At 39.5% G+C, this 20,214-nt stretch overlaps 1 protein-coding gene across 1 annotated transcript in view; it reads left to right on the top strand.

The window, feature by feature from the left end:
* The window catches only part of NECTIN3 (nectin cell adhesion molecule 3), a 50,526-nt gene that overhangs the window by 13,496 nt on the left and 16,816 nt on the right, over positions 1 to 20,214 (top strand). The window contains exon 2 of the mRNA XM_086463458.1: positions 16,337 to 16,675. Within this exon, the coding sequence (XP_086319584.1) occupies positions 16,337 to 16,675 (339 nt within the window). The remainder of the gene's footprint in view (positions 1 to 16,336; positions 16,676 to 20,214) is intronic.

Raw genomic sequence — 20,214 nt, 5'->3', positions numbered from 1 at the left:
CTTGGGTAGGAGTGCGTGCATCTGGCTGCTGTTGAAGGTGGGAGTTTGACGTCTGTGACCACTGAGGTGTCCTTGAGGAACAAGAACTGCTGAGCCAGAATCAGGGTCTATCTGACAAAGAAAGATGGGAGTTTCTTTTCCAATAGTGTTGTTAACTTGTGAGGAGGGCTTTAAACTAGGTGTGTTGGGAAGATATGAGGAGCAATAAAGAAGTGTCTAAGGGAGAAATGGTGGGAGAGGTTTTTTTCCCTCCCACTGTGAAGGCAGTATAAATGAGGACTGTACAGCTGCAGACTTATGACCTCATTGGGGTTCTGGCAGTGTGGTGGGGTAGCTTGTGTGACTGGAGTAGTGCAATTAGTTGGATTCATGCTATTCAGGAAAGGCAAGCTGGGAAGGTGAGAAAGGTAGTGCTGTACAGAATAGTGGGTAGAACGCAAGGAGCTTTGCTCTTGAGCAGGTGACAAGCCAGTTAAAAGCTTATGGGTAATGTAAAGAGGACAGACCAAAACAGGTGACACTGTGCTACTGCTGGCCTGATCAAAAAGTAGACGAAGCCTGCTTTAGGCACTTGGAAGAAGCCTCATGATTGCAGGCTGTGATGGTCATGGGAGACTTCAGCCACCCTGTCATCAGCTGAAAGAGCAACAGGGCTGATAACAAACAATCCAGGAGATAGCTGGGTTATGTTAAAGACCATTTGATGATGCGTGTAATTGTGGACTGGCTAGGGAAGATTCTCTGCTTCATATGTTATGCATAAACAAAGCTGAACTGGTATAAGATGTAACAGTCAATGGCACCATTGACTGAAGTAGCTTTGAAACTGGAGTTTCAGGTACTGAGAAGAGTGGTCAGGACTGATAGTAGAATGATGATGCCAACTGTAGAAAAGGTTTCACCTTTTGGGGGGATCTGCTTGCCATGTTTTCATGGGGAAGCTGCTCTGGTGGGCAAACGGACTGAGGACAGCTGCCTGATCTTCGAGAGAAACCTCTTTGAACTCCAGTAGACTTCCCCTGCAATGTGGAGGAAGTCCAATAGATCTGGCAGAACATCAGCATGGAAGAAGGGGGAATTTATCACTGAGCCTCAGATATACAAAGGAAGTCTGCAGAAGGAACAGAGACAGTATCTGGGTCTGTAGGTATAGCGCTGGGAAAGCTCAAGGTCAGATGCAGCTGGAGCAAGTAAGGAATGTTAATGGTGACAGGAACAGCTGCTGTAACTACACTGTCAGCAACAGAAAAACTAAAGAAAATGTGTGCCCACGGCTCAGTAGGGCAGAGAACCTAGTGAGAACGGATGTGGAAAGTGCAGAAATGTACAATATCTTGTGTTTGCTTTAGTTTTCACTGGAAAGGTCTGCCCTATGGCTTCACAGTTCTTTGAGTCTACTAGCAGAATCTATGGGATGTAGCATTACCCACAGTAGAGAAAAATGTACTCTGAGAGTACTTAAGCCATTGGACATACTCAAGACCATGGGCAAAAAAGGATGATTTTGAGTGCTATGTGCATTGCCTGATGTCGTGTTCTGTCATCTTTGAAAAGTCATAGTGACTGGGAGGCTTCCTGATGAGTGGAAAAAGGCAGACAACACACCCATCTCCAAGAACGGAGGACCTAGGAATCATAGAATCATTTAGGTTGAAAATTACTCTTAAGATCATTGAACTACAGCCTGGTCAGGCTTTCCTCATTTCCTGGAAAGATTGTGGAGCAATCCTCCTCTAAGTCTTCTCCAGGCACATAAAGGCAAAAAAGGTGGTTGGGAACAGCTTGAAGAGTGGAATCCAGTTGTATAGAGTCCAACTGCTGACTAATTGTCAGTTGATACTGGGGCAACTACCATATCATGTCTTTGAAGGCAGGATATCATGGTCTTGGTAAGTTTGTGGATGATATGAAAGTGGGGTACAGTTGACACACTAGGAAGCTGGATCACCTGCTTCTTCAAGGGACCTCAATATGCTGGAGAAACAGGCTGGCTGGAATCTCATGGTGTTCAGTGATGGCACGTGTGAAATCCCATATCTGGACTGGAATAACCCCATGCAGCAGCACAGCCTGTGCTCCAGTGGGCTGGAAGGCAGCTTGACAGGCACACGTGGTGTCCTGGTGGAAAAAAAATGAGCATGTGTCAGCAGTTTGCCCTTGCAGCAAAGAAAGACTACCTCATCCTGGGGTGTGTAAGCATGATGGCAGATTGAGGAAAAGGATCTTTCATCTCTATTTGACGCTGGAGCAGTGTGTCTATTTTGGGGCTCCTCAGTACCAGAGAGACACTGAAATACTGGAGCAAGCCCAGGGGTGGGCGACCGTGTTTGGGGTGGGCGACCGTGTTTGGGGTGGGCGACCGTGTTTGGGGTGGGCGACCGTGTTTGGGGTGGGCGACCGTGTTTGGGGTGGGCGACCGTGTTTGGGGTGGGCGACCGTGTTTGGGGTGGGCGACCGTACAGAATATATGAGGAGAGACTGCAAAAGCTTTGATAGATCAGGCTGGAGAGGGGAAGGCTGAGGGATAGGAGATGTTCTTGCTGCCTGATGGGAGTGTGTCAAGAAGATGGAGACAGGTTTTCTTCGGATGTGCAGTACAAGAGGAAATAGGAACAAGCTGGAGTGAGGGAATTTCCAAGTCAAAGTAAGGAAAAAATACTTCTCTGAAGTAGACTAGACACTGAACCAGATGCCCAAAGTCACTGAGGAATCTTGTTGTATGGTGATATTCAAAACCTGAGTGGACAAGTCTCTAAGCAGTCTGTATATCTGGACCTACTTCAAGTAGGACTAGTTGGCCTCTAGATGTCCCTTGTCTCTCATCTACATGAAATCATTATTCTCTAAATTAGCTTTAGAGCTTGTTTGCCTTTGTCAGTGAGAAATGCATTATGAAGAAATTTACACTTAGGAGTTCACTTTTATTTGTGGTAATTGGTAGATGTCTTGGTTGGAAATGAGTGTAGCTTATACCTGTCAGAGATGACCTCTTAAACACTTTGGAGACATCACAGGCTTTATGTGAATGCATTTTCTCTACAAGCTGGTACTGATAAATAGTGATTACTGGGACTTGAGTGTTCTGCATGCCTAGGTCTGACAGATAAAGTCAGAATGATTAAGTGAAGAATGTCTTGCTGCTAATAAGTTATACTCTGGGGTAGGCATGAGCTTTCTAGGTAATCTAGCAAGATACACGTTGCGGTTACCCTTATTAGTATGGCAATGTGTGTATTCATTGCTGTGTAGCAAAATAGTGGCTTTCTACCTTATAATGAAAGACAGCAAACAGCAATGACACAAATCCGATACTGATCATTGTGTATTGCGTTTTTGGATTCTGACTGCAGTTGCCTTGTATTTCTGTTAGTCTGTGTAATGGCAAATTTATTATATGGTAGTGCTGAAACAACAACCGTATAACTTAGCAGGGAAGTTGTTTGTTGGACTTTGTGTGTGACTCCTGGAATACTAGCCTATGTTTTTGAAAGTTCGTGGCTAGGTGGAAGAGGCTATGCTGCTATTTAATTGTAACTCCCAGATGTTTTAAATGAAGCAGGATTGATGGGCAATAACTCTTCAGCTTTCTGTGATGTTCAGGGCCTGATTCCCCACCCTTGATTTTCTTCTTCCTCTCAAAAAAAAAAAAGTACTGATGGGTATTGTGATAGCATTAAATTTTCCAGATAAGGAGTGGAGAGGGTTGGAGTCTGGAAGGAAGTGTGGGAGGATATTTATCTGACCAAACCTTCAGTTTGCAGTCACTGCAGTCTTGCTAGGACCTTTTTCTGGAGAGAATTCATATAGTGGAAGCTATATGGGTGGTTCTGGAAGATAGTAGGATCTTGTCCAGTGCATTTCCTGGAGTATGAGCTGCTATAACAAGTAGGCATGTTTAATTAGGGCAAGTTGGAATAAAGATGAATTACACAGAATTGTGGAGGTCCTTATGAAAGTGGGTGATTAAACAATGAAACAAGTTGAAGTATAGATAAATGTTCAGTGATGCCCATGAGGCCTCCTTTGTGGAAGGAGGAGTAAACAGCCTCTGAGCTGACTATTATTATACTTGGAAGCAAGGCCTTGGGTAGGTGATGGTCAGTTCTGTGAACTGATGATTTTATGTGTTAGTCTTTAAAGGGAGGCCGGGGGGTGCGCAAATCAAGTGTTAAAGAACAACACAGTGCTAAGATGAAAGTAGATTGCTTGCCTGTTCTTCAAATATTCTGTTCAGGTTTGGTCCCTTGATCTTAAAAGCAAACAAAAAAAAGAAAAAACAAACACCTTAGGTTTGGAGTAGATTCACAGGAGGGCATTAAGGATCCAAGGTATGAAAGTAGGCTTCTGAGTGAAATTGGCTAAGACTTTCTCAGTTGAGGAAAGGGGTGATTTCTTGGGAGAAGGGGAAGAGAGGGAGGAATATGGTGGGGTCTGTGAAATCATGATTTATGTCAACAATATGTATATAGGTTAACTCTTAACAGTGCAAGAAGTAGGTTCTTGTCAAATGAAGCTAAAAAGAAGCAAGTTGGAAGCAAAGGTGTTTTCGGAACTGGTGGCAAGATTGCTGGTGCTCCTTGCCATAGGTTGCTGTGGATGCAGAAAACTTGTGAAGCCAACAGGAGATGGATCAGTACTTAACCATCAACTGAGGGTTAAGCTGACAGGTCAGATCAGGCTTCGGACAGCTGAAAGTACTGAGAGTAAATGTTTGCCCTGACAAACAGCCCCTCCCCACCTCCCCCACCCTCATGTTATTGCCTGTATTTCTGCATGTGACTCCTGGTAACTTTTTCCTTCATCAGAGCACAAATTCTTATTATGACAAGCTATGCTGTTAGGTTTCCAGGTGATGGGGAGGTATATGTGGAGGTATGCAGGGAAGGAATCTGTCTAAAACTGACATCTTGATCAAAGCATCTTCCCTTTTTGAAACACTTTATCTAAGAGTTATTGAAAGGTAAGGCTACAGCTGTGATTAACACCCACCCACCCCCCCAGTCCACGATAACTTGCATAAAATGTTCATGTCACACATTTATTGTTGTAGTCAAATATTGATCTTTTGATGCCTTGTTTTCATCTATACAGTCAATTATATAGGCAGTCCTGCTCAAGTCAGGTATGTCTTTGACTTAAGTGCTGCTCTTGCCTGAAGGAAAAATCTCACAGTAAGCTTTGCCTCCATGGTGCTGTGCTTCACTGGCACAGCTGAGCATCTCGCATGCAGTTCTGAATGTGGTAGAATAATGGTGACTAACAGCAGCTTGTATGTCTCATGCTTATCTCTGAAGTTTGAGCTGTGGACTGGAAGCTGTGGGTTTTTTTCTCAGTTTTACACTGTTAAAGAGGTCTGTCTTTGCCAGAGGTCTTGCATGAAGACAGCTGGACATACAAGGTACGAACTAGGTAGTGTACTGTTTTGAAGCATGTAGTCTGTCATGATATTATGTTGGCATTTGAACTTAGAGCATAATAATGCTAATTTTTGGAACTTCTGGACTTATCTCTGAAGAGCATACTAGAATTGAAACCTTTTAAGAATGATGTCTAGAAAGTGGTGGTTGTTGTGTAGTATGCGTAATTGTCCCTTTGTATCATGAAAGGCAGTTGGTAGTAGGTGATGGGGTTGAATTAAAGGTAAATGAAGCTTTGTGTATTTGATTTGTAGAAAAGCTGAAGCACTAGCTGACTAACACTAAGTGATTAGGTGTTACTCTGTTGTCTCCCGAGTGGAATTTGTCATCACCTTGAATTTACAGCTCTGCAAATAAATGAAATAGAGCTTTTAAAATAAATTTTAAGCAAGCAACATTGAATTTGTCTAAATATCAGGTTATAACATAACTTATTAATGAACATACTCAAGAATGAGTTACTTTAAAGCTGAAGGATGTCTTATTTCTCCAAGTCTAATTTGTGGCTGACAATGAGGAAACTAGTCTCTAAGGAGTGTCACAGTGACTCAATTGAGGACAAACTGGTGTTAATAGAGATTTCATGTGGATTCATATTAGTGACAGCTTTGAAGAGTCAAAAGCTTTTTAAAGAAAAATACATGACAAAAGCTGAATATCTGCTGTGGATCATAATACAAGAAGTAAGTAATAGAGAAGGCAGATTACCTGCTGTGAGCTGGCTGTCCGTCTCATCAAGGGGAAAACCTTTACTGAAAAGAGTAACTAGAAGGGATAGAAGTAGAAGCAGCAACTGGTGAAAAACATTTGGTGAGAAAACAGCTAATCAGGTCGAATATGACATTCAGGTTAAACCCCAAATGCAATAGACCCGAGGATGAAAAATGTAGTTCAAAGTACTCTGTCTGAAGTAAATATGTGCTAGCTAAAAGCACTGGTGCTCTTGAACACAGAGCTTCTGATTTCACAATATTTTTTTAACTGTTACTAGCCGAGCATTAAAATTTAAATGAATTGACCATCTTAGATGTCTTCTGAGTTAATTTCTTATTTGTGTTTTTGGTGATTCCTTCATGTACAATTTGTTAGTTCCTTGATTTGCAAAGCAAGTGAGGATAGTCTTGAAACACAAGAGGAAAAAAAGTGAATCAGCAGATTGCAACTTTTAAGTGTCATTCCTGGTCCTCTTACTAGCAATGTGGTCTGAAATCTTTTCAGAGTAGTAGTCTGGCTGAACCAAATGGTGATGAGAGAGTAAGCAGTATAAGTGTATTGAATGGCTTATTGCAAATAAGCTCCTGAGAGGAGAGCTTGTAATTAAGTCCAACATATGTGTCATATCAGCTAACAAGGATTTGAAGGAAGACCAGATTATTACTTTACTAAAAATGTCAGTTAATAATCTCATAATAGACTGGCAAAACCCTTGAACAGCAGATCATGTGTCCACCACAGTGCAGGATCAGATTGGGTTAGTTTGGGTGGTTTTGTTTTGTTTGGGTTTTTATAACTAGACATCAAACCATTCTAAAGGTCATGGAGGTTTACCATTTTTGGCCAGGGTGTTCATTTAAGGAATTCACTTTCTGTAGCATCAAAGGTTTCCTTGATTTCAGTGGGTTTTGTTGTTGCTTCGTTTTGTGGTGGGTGTTTTTTGTTGTGTAGTTTGCCTCCACCAGCATGCTCAGCAGTGCAGTCGTTCTCTTTTTGCAGTATAAGTACTTCATGACCTTTATTGGGTTGCTGCCTCTGAGAACAATGATCAGTTCTTACAGTCCTTCCTTGTAGGTCATGTTTTCTAGGCCTTTGAGCAAACAAAAGTTTGCTTTCAGACTTTCTAGGTGGCTAATATCTTAAGTATGATATTCAAGCTGAACAACCAGGTGGACACTCGCTGATGTTGGCTGGAACAGAGTTTACTTCTATATTAGTATATTCTAGAGTGGCACTTTAAATTCTTGAAACATAATCACCATATACTTGCTGTAACTTTCAGAACAGTCTTTACTGTCTAACCAGTTATTTAACGTGCTATATCTGTTATTTATACTTGTTCGTGCTGGCTACTATTTAATTTAGACCCACTAGAACTTGAAGCATTTTTCAGGCTGACTGGGAAAGATTGTTCTGTATAACTTCATTTGTTTTTCTGTATCTAATGCAGTTAGTTGGCAGTTCCACCAAGATACAGAACAGGAGCATAGTGCTGCTTTCGACCTCCCACTATATCTGTTAGATATTTTGATTATGTGTTTAAACTGGATGCCATATAGGAGGGCTTTAACCTTTTCCTCCAGGTCGGTTTGTCAGAACCCTTAGCTCGTCTTTTGTTTCAAAAGATTTTGAAGGTTGTCTGGTACTCTTTAACAAACTTTCCAATCAAATGTTTGATTTACATAACGTGTTTTGCTTTTCTTTTAGTATATTTATACCTATTGCTGTGGTACTTGGGGATTGATTTTAAATGGGAATGTGAAGTGTTTTGTGGTGTTTAAGGAGAAGTAGTGATGTATATTTCTATGGATAGCTTTTGATCTACTTGTTTATGCTTACTGTTGTTTTTTTGAGGGAGTGGGAGTGAGGATGAGATGTTCTCCAGTTCTGGGTTCGAGTCTGACCCATTTGTTGGGGAAAATACCCCAAGAAAACCCTTGAACAAATTGTTGTCTTGCTTGTTTGCTTTTAAAAGGGGTAGGATTGGAAGGTTTGTCTGGTTAAAGAGAAGTTGCAATGCTTATTGTGGAAGAACTTCCACCTGTCTCATAGCTTGCCTCACTAGTTCACCATGTCTTGTAAACAGCTGAATGCTTACTATCAGCATAAACATGAGTGTCTGTTTGCTATGTGTTAACATACATAGAAGATTGTAATGTAAGTGAGTAAAACAAACCCTGTTGCTACTTTGGTTTAAGTTGAAATTCCAGATAAAGTTTTAAAGTTCATAGGACTTTGTAAACGTTCTTGGTGAGTAGTTAGAATTAAAGCTTTAGCCTCATAAAATTGGCTTTCTAAGAGTGTCCTTCACAACTGAACCATGAGCTTAACTTTTTTTTAACTTTCCTCTAGTGTCTTAGATTGTGTTTAGTTTCCTTCTGCTTGACATTAAAGGTCTGTGCAGCATGGTAGGAAGCAGAGTATGCAGGGGCACAGTCTCTGCCCTGTGTGGAGGTAGTGAAACTAGAATGGAAGCACCAGTTAACATGTGAAGAAAACAGCATTGTGAAATAAGAATAGTGGGTCACAGCCATGCCTGACTTCATGTGCAGGGGTGTGGAACTTTTTTGAAGCTCTGACTCATGACTGAGTTGGGCTCAAGCTATGTTAATGTTAAACTCTTGAATTTAACTACTTTTTTCTTTGACTTCATGTTGCACTGGAGTAAAATACCTCTTTCTAATCTGTTTCCTTGCTTTCTGTGATGAAAATCTCAGTCTTGCTGGTAAGTGTTTACTGTGGCACTGTAAAGGTTTGCATACTTATCATCTTGACCCCTTTGTATTAGGATGAGAGTATTTTGTCTAGTATTGCATTATCTGACCTTCTAAAAGGCAGTATGAATCTTCTCTGTTGGCTCTGGATGCTACCTTGTGAATGGTAGCTGTAGCTTTCCCCGCAAATACCAGTATTACTTGATATCTATATACATATAGATACACATATTGATTCAGGAACTAGAGGAAGATAGTTACTGTCCCATCAGCTGTGGGGAATGAGAAAGTTGATTAACACAAGCCTCTTGGTACAATGGTGTGGTATGTTGTCAGCTCTACCCTTAGGAGCAGCAGATGGAGGTTCAAAGTACTTCAATTCTGCAGTGTATCCTATGATAGCACTTAACTGACAATTTGTCTGTCCTGAGCTTGATGTTTTGAATAAAAGCCGTGCTTCAGCAGCAGTTCATTTGCGATTGAGACAGTACTGAAATTAAGACTGACCAATTACTGCATTCTCTGGCTTAATCAGTTCTTGTGGCCGATGTCTTTGACTTTTAGGTTACTTGAAAAATTTTACCTTTGTGCAACTTCTTTTTTTCAACTTTGAACTAGAAATGATGTTTACCTTACTATAGCCTTTGTAAGCGTGTTTGCTGTAGTCACCTAGAGGAGAGTTGCTTACATGTTAGGTAAAGTTAAGACCAGAACCATTTGTAGGTATAAAAAGTTAACAGTCAGAAGTTAATAGATTCTTTTTCAAGTGACAAATGTGCATCAGCTGCAGTAGTGATATATCAATGCAACAGGAGAAATCTAGGAACATGTCATCATTTAAACAATTATTGTCATAATGTTCCTAGTTCCCTTTTGATATCAGGTAAAGTTGACCTCTGGATTCAAAGGATTGAGTCCCTTGAAGACTAATAAAACGGAAAAGCAGCCGAAGATAGCTGGCAAATGCAGAGAAAGGTAAAGAGGATTGCAGTAACCTTGGCTTCAGACTATTCAATTGCTACACCTCATTTCACCAAAACTTTTTGCCTTCTGGTGGGCCTTTATATGCCTGTTGTAATAAACACTGAACAAGGTTTTAAGAATTGCTCTTCTAAGATGGAAATAATACATTGATGGTTTGCTTTTTAAAAAAAAGTGAGTGCCATTCAAAAATGGGAACTTGTGTAGTAAATGTAATACTCAGAAGCCAACCTCATGCCCTGTTTCTGTTCGCAGCCCACTTCCCCTCATTGACAAACTAGCACTCTGCTTCAAGCAGGGGTTGTGATAAAGCAGATCCTTAGGCAAGAACGCTAGGTTATAGTATTATCTTTTTGATCTGAGTGCAGTTTTTGCCTAAATACTTGCTTAACTAATTGGAAGCTAGTGTTGAAGCATGTTGTACTGTTTAATCTTGAATCTCTTCCATTTCTTGATTCTGATCTTTTTTTTGACATAGTAATTTGATTGTGCTCTCAAAAGACACACTAACTTCTTCCTAGTAATTTAAGCATGTATTTTTATAAAGCCTCAAGTTGAGGTTTCAGGCTTGTTTTCCGCAGTGTCCTTAAGTGATTTGATTCTCTAGCTGAACAAATCTGAAAATGCCATTAGAATCTGCAGCTGTGCTCTTATTGATTCTTGCATTGCCACTTGTGACTGACTGAGCAGGGAATGAGCCAATTCAGGAGGCTAAATCAGGAAGAAAACAAGCAAGTTCCTGTAGGTTGGGCTCTCTTAGGTACCTAATAAGTGCTGATGCAAGAGGAGGAGGACTGGAAGAAAGAGTCTTAAGCTTTCTGATATCAGCTAAAATTAAACTGTCATAATAATGCTTAGCCTGACCTTAAGAGTGTTTCATGGGAAGTTCTGGTGACATAGCAATTTGCTGTCACCAAAATGGGATGTTTTTCTGCTCTGCTTTTGATTGGAACTCTTCTTAGTTGCCTGTGTTAGTGTGTACTATGGCCAGGTATACCCATGAATGGAATAACTTGCTGATGTAGGGAAAAACTTAAAAGTTTTTCTGCTCTTCTGCAGTTTGGCTTTATAGTCTTGTGGAAACAGTTGACAGCTAGTGCAGGTTAAGTGGCTATGAAGTGTTGGTGTGGTCTTTCTGTCTTGCCAGTGGTGTGCTGTTAAGCAGGCCATGGTTCTATAGCAGGTAACAAAATGAGGTGCTTCTGTAGTTCGACTTGTGCATGGATGTTCTATATAGAAAATCTCTACATCTGCTGTTTAATACAACAAATAACAAGCCTGGAAGTGTGGAGAGTAAGCTCTCATTTCATTGCCTGAGTATTTTGTTGTATTAAGAAGGTCATTGTATTTTCAAGTCTATATATTTTCTCAGTATCTTTTTTCAGTTAGTGAGAGAAGCTTGATTAAGAATTACTAGTGAACAGTTTCTGTTGTCATGATCAGTATTTGATAGCTCCTACTTATGTGGCTTTTAATGCTAGAAGTTTTAGGGGTGTTTTTGCTTTGTTTACTCTTCGAACTGCTTTTTGGCAAGTCGAGTGAGAATGGTCAGTGCCTTGCCATTTTGAGTAAGATTCTTGCAGAGGTCTGAAACTGGAGAGCTAGTGAACACAGTGTAAACCTGATAAAAATTTTGTTTGAAAGAATGATGAAATCGAGTGTTTATCTGAAATAAAACAATAGCTTGTACAATTTGAACTGATACACATTTGCATTACTAGGCCTTGCAAGAGGTCTGGTCTGTGTGGTGATACGCAGGATGGATGGGGAAAATGAAGAGATGCTGCTGCTCACTTTGGGGAGGGAACAGGGGATGCCAGAACTCAAAGGACCAAAACCATGTTCCTCTGGAAGGTGTTTTACCAAAAACATTAGAACAAGAATCTTATGCTTTCCCTTCCAGCACTCTCAAATGAGCTAATCTGTTGTTCAACTTTGAAATTATTTTATCTTAAGACTTTAAGTTGAGGTAGGGCAGTCTCATGGTATTAGTAAGTAAGTGTGGAGCCATAAGTAGTAAATGACTGCTTTTTCAAAAGTCCTCTCAGTTGATAAAACTGAAAATAGAGGAACTGATGCTGTTTGAGAAGCAGAGATGTGGACTGTCAGTGTCTGTACGCAACTAAGTGTTCTTTGTGAAACAGATTGAGTCTTACTAGCATGTTGGTGAATAGATTGGAAAATAAGTGTGTCAAGTAGATCAACTAGGAGGAGTATCTACCTGCTTAACTTCTGTTAGCTTTAGAGACAAGGTAGTTTTGTGATAGAGTTGGATGTGTGAAGTATTACCAGCATGGTTTGGATCGCTGTGTGATCAAAAAAAAATTAGTTAGTGCATAGGGACTTAGCTAAAATTGAAACTTCTAAAGGTACTGGATATGACAATGATAATACCAGGCTGCATAGTGGACTCTCTTGCTGATCAAAGCAAGGTAAATCCTGTGTCTGTTGCCTGTGCAATCTGAATAGTAGTATGAACTGTTTCATTAAATGGGTACGTCTGGGTGAGTGGTACAGATAAGGAGTTCTAAAACACTTATACAGGCTGAATGTTACAGTTAGGTTTAAAACTTTGAAGTGAATGGGATCGGGTGCCATATCACAATATGATATTCAAGTAATTATTGTGACCCACCAGTAGGTCATCTGACAGTGTCTTCAATTAAGCGGGTCGTGTGAGAACCTCATTCTGTGTTTCAAAGATATGCTGGAACATAAGACCTGTCAGAGCACACATGATTGAGGAAATGAGAAGACATGAGTTATTTTCAATGTCTTCCAAGTGAGCAAAAAGAAAAGGGAAAAAATCCACAAAACTGTTGTCAAATCTAAAGAAAAATGTAAGAAAACTTAATGATGCTGTTTTTCCCTTGAGAAGTTAAAAAATAAGATTTTGTTTAATAAGTGAATACAAATTGTTTTCTTAAGGGATGTTGAGAATAAGTGAGGACTTTAATATTGTGAAGGTGCAAGCAAAGAAGGTCAGATTTCAGTATTGGATTTCAAGAGGAGAGCTAGGCTTTATTAAAACAGTGAATGTGTCCTAAGCATCTGTACCTTGGATCAGTTAAGGGGATGAATAATGTGGCCTTGAAGTGTCTTGTTCTTCAGAATCTTGCGTGTTGTAAGCCTCTAAAGCTTTATTTTGGAGTAGACATGTAGCTGTTACTCATTATTCAAGTACAACCTTTGAGCAAAATACTCTTGAGTGGAAGTCTATGTCCAAGGAGGTATCTGTCTTAAGAGTCCTGAGTCTTGGAGAGCCCTGAATCTTGGCATAGTAATTAACTTGCTAGTTTGAGCTGTTAGCTTGATTACTCTGCAGCCGAAAGTAGTTAATTAAGCGATAACTAGCTGAAGATTAAAACCAGAGCTGCTATTGCAAATTAAAGATGTGATGGTTCACACTTGAGCTTTAAACTATTGTTAAAACTATAAATGCTCAACAGTATATATACTGTTATATAAACTATATGTAAGTTCAAGTTAAATGATTAGCATAGATGAGTTGACTTTTTTGCCTTTGGAGTCTGAACATGTGTCAGAACATAAGATAAACATGTAAAATTTGGTGTAATGATTTGTTGGCTCTACTTCCTTTATTGGAGGTGGTGAATGAGCAATAAGATGTAACTGATTAATGTTCTATAGCTGCAAGTGTGTTTATGTATATAAATAGGAGGCCTGCTCAGTTCAGTCTGTAAATCTTGAAAGTAGCAGCAATAAAAGAGTTTGACTTCTGAAAATATTTATGCAATTCATGCATGTTCTCATGGCACAAATGAGCTGTTAGAAGTATTCCGTGGTGGAAAAAAAATGTTTTATTTTCACATCTTCAAAAAAGGAGTAGCTGTTAGTTGAGTATTGACTTTTTAAATGTACTCTGGTCATCTTTATGTAACTAAAGCCTCTAATTGTTTGAAGTAGAGTTGTCAAAAAAAAGAAATCAAAACAGTTTGTGTGTTTCACTAACTAGGATGACTTTCCAATTCAGTTTGTTACCTTCCTAGAAGTTGGAGCAGCTTTTGTACAACTTCTACTTGTAGGGCTTTTCTGTACTCTGTTTGTTGGAGTTACAGATGATCATTATGTTAAGGTTCAGTGAGGGTTAAGATTAAGTAGATTTAAATATTTCAAATTGCCGATTTCTGCACAAAAATGTGTTTTTTCTTTACTTAAATAGAATATAGATGTTCTGTAGTGCTATACATTGCAGGAATGTAATTTGTGAGCCTTATATGTAAGGTAGAAAGCAATAGTTAAATACTTCTTAAAGAACACTCCACCTTATGCTTAGTTGTAGCAATGGCAAGTGGAGACAAATTTTGGGCAGAATTCTCTGCATTTCGGTTAATGTTCAAATAGCTGCCCTCTTTCCAGTATCTGTCTTAACAATACATGTTAGTTCAAGAGGCATAAGGAGACTGAACAAAATGTGCTTTCATTACTTGTGTATTGATATTCTCTAAATGAAACTTACTCAGCTTTTTTAGTTTTCTGGTTTGTTTCCTCCCCACCCTCACCAGTCCCTTTTAGTGACTGGCATATCAACAATCTTTCGGTGTAAAGTTCTGGCTTAGTTTGATTTACTTGTGCAACTTAATGTGTTAATACTATTGGCATGAGTCAGTAGTTAAATACCGAAGAAATCCATAGCTGAATCTTTAAATCACTTATTTAGGTGACTTCATTGATGTTAGTTATGGTTTGAACAGTGAAAATCAGTTGATGGGAAGTGGAGAACTTTTAACAATGGACTCTCACATAAAGGCATATAGAGAAATTTTTTCTTGAACACATGGTTTCTCTTTTATGGGAACTTGTTGGCTGAAATTTTGTTGATGTCTCAAGTTGAATGAGTTCTTCATGCTTGTGAAAATGGGTCTACTAAAATTTAGACTTGAATTTTGTTCCGTGGGTTAACTTTCTCAGTAGCAGCTTGAGTACTGATTTGATAACTGAAGAGAAAATCAGGGCAGTTGAAATGGCTCTGTTAAAACTGAAGCACAGTAAAAAGAAATACAATGTGGACTAAGACTTTGATTCTTTTTCATCATGTTAGTTTGCTCCAAGAGAATGAACAATTGAAGTTGCTGGAGCATCTGTTGGGCAAAGGAAATTGTGAACCTGTGGTTGAATGAAGTGCTTTGTCCTGGTGGATTTCCTTTCTTGAAAGTAGGTGGTGTAAAATGCTGAGCTCAGAATGCAATTGCTACTGTGGAAAGTATTTTAGGTATTAAATAGAAATACGTTCAATCTTAAGCGAACACATGACTATTACTGTATTAATACAGAGGGAAGATGTAGTGTGAAAACACTGCACTACAGTGTAGCAGAAAGATTGCATATGTATGATGGTACATGTATTTATTGGAAACTAGGGTACTGATGCTAAAATTAATTTCTTAGGTTGGCTGTCACTGTTAAGATGGAGTAGTTTGTGGGGGTTTGGGGTTTTTTGTGTTTTGTTTTATTATTACTTTGCTTTTTAGGTAGTTACTGATATAAGTGGTAGAAGTTTGTTATGCATTTCTCCTTAAGTTATCTTAATTAGGAGTCTTTATCTTTTGAAAGTGGAAATAGTGCTGTAATTTAACTTAAATTTTTACCTGATGCTCTGGATCAGTAATTAGACTGCTAAAGGATCATGTCTGATTACTGTTGGTTTTTGTTTCAGTAAATCAGAGTACACACAATGCTTATGTTTAGTTAGATTCCCACAAGACTGGTGTGCCAGTTACACAATTATCAGATCATTTTTATAGGAAGTTGTGTATTAATGGTAGTACTCTCTGAAGAATGGTTGATCTACACCTGCCTTTGATGTTTCTAATTAAAGCATGCTTTTGTAATGTTTCCACGTGGCTCTGAATCAGCCAGAATAGTTATTCAGAAGAAAGTAGGAGTTCTGTCTGAAAAAGGCAAACTGATTACTGAAGAAGGCTTAATGTGAAGACTTGGAGGCATAATGTATCCAGCTCTGGAGTCCTCAGTACAAGAAGGACATGGACCCATTGGAGCAGGTCCAGAGGAGGGTGGCAAAAATGATCAGGGGGCTGGAGCACCTCCCAGACTGAGAGAGTTGGGGTTGTTCAGCCTGGAGAAGAGAAGGCTGTGGGGAGACCTTATAGCAGCCTTCCAGTACTTGAAGGGGGCTATGAGAAAGATGAGGGCAATCTTTTTTAGCAGGGACTGTTGCAATAGGTTGAGGAGTAATGGTTTTAAACTAAAGGAAGGTAGATTTAGACTGATACAAGGAATAAATTCTTCACTGTGAGCATGATGAGACACTGGAACAGGCTGCCCAGAGAGGTGGTAAAAGCCCCATTCCTGGAAACATTCAAGGTCAGGTTGGATGGGGCTCTGAGCAACCTCATGTGGCTAAAGATGTCCCTGCTCACTGCAAAGGGGTTGAACTAGATGACCTCTAATGGTCCCTTCCAACCCAAACTATTCTGTAATTCTGTGATAACCTTCATGTGTAACAATTAACGATTGCTTTGTTTTTAGGTGCCTTAGCTGGACCAATTGTTGATCCACATGTGACAGCAGTTTGGGGGAAGAAAGTTACACTGAAATGCATAATTGATGTAAATGAAACAATAGCACAAGTTTCTTGGGAGAAGATACATGGTAAAAGTTCACAGACTATTGCTGTTCATCATCCTGAATATGGAATATCTGTTCAAGGAGAATACCAAGGAAGAGTGTCATTTAAGAACTACTCCCTCACTGATGCAACAATCATCTTAAAAAATGTAAGCTTTTCTGATGCAGGAGAGTATATTTGCAAGGCAGTTACATTCCCACTTGGAAATACCCAGTCAACAACAACTGTAACAGTACTAGGTAAGTGAACTTCTTTATGAAAGGAGGTGAAATTAATAGCATAAACTTGTTTGCAGAATTTCACAAACTTATTAATACGTTGTTATACCTTTTAACCCAATGACAATGCGAAAAATGTATTCACCAGTCTTACTAACAGATGTCTTGGCATTCTTACTAACATCATTGAGAAGACTTGGGTCTTCCTTTTCTAGAACTTGCTCTTTGGTTGTCCAGATATTAAAAATAAGCCGTTCCTATTTAGGCATTGTGCTAATCTAAACATTTGGACAGTGCTTGAAGTTAGACCTGGTAATGCTGATACTGGGGCCATGTGTGTGGCTACCACCTTGACTAAATTCACTCGTATGTGTGTTGCTCATATGGTAAGTCAGTGTGACTGCTTGGGGCTGGTGGAGTAAACTGTTCTTTGCACAGTATAAATGTAAAGCAAAACTGCCTAGATGACTACTGGGAGCTGTGGGAAGAATTTAAGCCCCTGACTGGTTGTGGATAGTCATAATGTGAAGCTTCCATGAACTCAATTTTTCACAAACTGATTTTGTCTGTCTTGTTGAGGGTTCACTATTGCTGTCGTAAAGGACTGGTATTGAAGCACAGGTACACTTAGGTGGTAGTCCAGTATGAGGCAAAATGATTACTCGATCCTGAAACTTGAAAACCCGTTGACTTGCCCTCTCCTTGTAGGTAATGTATAATGGAGCAAGTTACTTCTGTATCAGCTGCAAGTAGTCAACTGATATTTTCTACAGCTGAGGTGGTCCTCAATAACTATTTTTGTAAACAGCTGTGCTTTTTAGGATCTTCTTGGTCTTTTTTCTCTGCTTTGCATGGTAGTAGAATACTATATGAGAGTAATCAGATGGCTGTAGCACAGTATATAAACTGGTTTTCACCACAAGGTGGGGCAAAATAAACACATCAAGGCGAGTGACTTAATGCAATTTGAAACAAGTAACTTGACCAAAGAAGTTTGTGATAGACAAAGCATGTAGCCTTATTGCTCTTTTCCGTCTGTCTTCTGTCTGTACTACAAGTGGCTATGCCTGTGGCTATTGTAGCAATCTTTACTTCAGGTTTCAGCTATTGTGCTTTATCAACATACAGTGGGAGGTGCTTACTGCTCTCCCTCATCTTTTCTAGTAAGTTCCTATTTTGAAGGTATTTCTCTTCAGATCACATGAGTAGTTGTGTCCATTTTTCCCTTCAGATTTTAGGTTTATGGAGAACCTGAGGGAGGAACTTGGAAAGCGAATGTATGCTGTGTTTTTATTATTCTACATTTGAAAATGCAGAAGGACTTCAAGATAGATGTTATAAAAAATTGCAGTTGGAATAGGTAAAGAAGTATTTGTCAGGCATGCAGTGGTCCTGATCATAGGGGTTTTTGTAGTTGATGTAGATGGTTGCTGATAGTTGTAAGCCTCTCAGTGACTTGCTATGAACCTTGGAATTGCATGAACCCAACTATTACTTGCAAAGGTGCCTTTCCATCCTAGTTAGCAGCTGCTTTGCTTGTATGTACAGCTGGGTAGCCAACTCTCTGTTGGACTTAATTATGTTGTGCCCTTGGCAGTGCATTTTCCTGTCCTGAAAACTTTTTGCTACGCTGACATCTAGAGTTAAACAGCAAAAATACTGGGGAAGTAATGGTTTTCAGAATATGCACGTAACTAATTTTTGAGCTTTTCTGGCCTGAGGTCAGCAGGGTCTTAAGGCATGGAATAGCTCCCATCAAAATCTAAAGCTTGGTGTAATTTAATATCAGCTTTATTCTGACTGCATTCTCCCACTGTCCTAAAAAGGTCTTCCTTAAGTGAGGAGAGAAAAGTTCCTGTCCTAGGGCTGAAACTGTTGCCAGTCAAAGCAGCATAGCCTTTTTTTCCTTGTCCCTTCCTATTCCTATTTGGGAAAGAATGTTTCTTTCCTATGTCTAGTGGACATACTTAACTTAATCATGTAGTAGATGCTTGTATACTGTAAGGCAGAGACACTGAAGACAAATGGAGGAAAAATGACTACAGGATAAAATGTCCTGCATTTTGCCACAGTACACTGATCACTTAAGACCGTATTTAGAACCTCTGTCTTACGCTACTTAAGCTTAACAGTGTTAGCACGTTTGGTGACTGCTCACTCATGGTTTGCTACGCTTAGTGCTTCATGTTACCTTAAAGAAATGCACTGTAAAAAGAGAGGTTAAGACAGTGAAAATATGAAAATGCTTTTTGGGTTGAATAGGTGTACTGATCTTGTCTAAAACTGGTTCTTCAAACTTACCTTGTTAAACTAGGGCAAAAAATTGTGAAGAACTTTGTGTCAAGCTGGTTCTTTCTCCAGATGCTGACTGAACTGTCTGAAATGCTGTTTGAGGGCAGAAGAGATGGTGTATGACAGGGTATCTTGCAGAGCTAACATAACTTTTACGTTACTAGTTTGAGCAGTGTATGTGACTATTTTAAATACTTGGTTCAGTTCAACTCTACTGTCTTGCTAAGCTAGACTTCTCAGCGTGGGTATTGATAAAGTAGATCTTGTTCTGTTGCAGGCTATCTCTTACCAATGCTACAAGTGAAGAATGAGCTGCACCGATGAGAATGTCAGAGGTGTAGGTCTGTCACCATGAACAGATCCCAGACAAACTAGTATAGAAATCCTTGCAATAAAGAATTAAAGGAAGATGCATGTCAGCCAGTATGGTAAATAGATCCTTTCAGGCAGTTCTGATGAAGTGGTGGTGTTTGAAAAGTGCTAGGTGATGAGATGTACACAGTCTTCTTCAGTACCACACAATACTCCAGGCCAGGAAAATGTATCAAGTAGGTAACAAACTAGTGAACTGACTGATCTTAAAAGAAATCCAAATTCAATAATAAAGGATTAATTAGTGAGCAGGGAAAGTTACACAGAAATGTAAGGCTGCTGGTTTAGAGGGGAGGGAAAATTAAAAAGTAGAAATACTGTTTTGGAAAGAAGTTATTGAAGTAGATGTCAATGGTGATGAAGGGGCTGACAATTCCAAGTGTCATGCTGTTGCCAAGGAATTAATGAATTTAATGGTGAGTGGAAATAATACTGTGTTGTAAACATGCCAGTTTTCTCCAGACCTCCTGTGTGCAGTAGCAGAAGATATCAGTTTTAAAACTAACAGAAGCAGTTGAAATAAGGCTTATGAAGTACCTAAAACCAAGAAGCAGCTTTGAGGCCTAGAAACTTAATGCAATAGGATTTAAGGCTCTTGCTTTTCTGGATGGTTTATTATGTTAGTCTTCTATAAAGAAGTGTAAGCACTTGAGCGATGAGCGATCTCTGATTGTCCATGTGAATGTGAGGTGAAGCTAGATAGTGGTCATGAATGAGTAAAAGGGGTAGCAAAGATGTGCAAATTCGTTGAGACTTCCTGAACAGCTGCACATCTAACTTTCATACTTCAGCCACCATTTCTTATAACTCGAATATAATTCGTGCTGTAATATTGCTTTGAATTTGCATGACTGATCTTCTCATAAGATATATGGATGAGATGATCCGTGTGCAGT

The sequence above is a fragment of the Leptosomus discolor genome, chromosome 1 (assembly GCF_034619465.1).
Source record: "Leptosomus discolor isolate bLepDis1 chromosome 1, bLepDis1.hap2, whole genome shotgun sequence".
NCBI classification, from domain to species: Eukaryota; Metazoa; Chordata; class Aves; order Leptosomiformes; family Leptosomidae; genus Leptosomus; species Leptosomus discolor.
The sequence above is the reverse complement of the archived record's forward strand: the minus strand, read 5'-3'. Positions and strand labels throughout refer to the sequence as shown.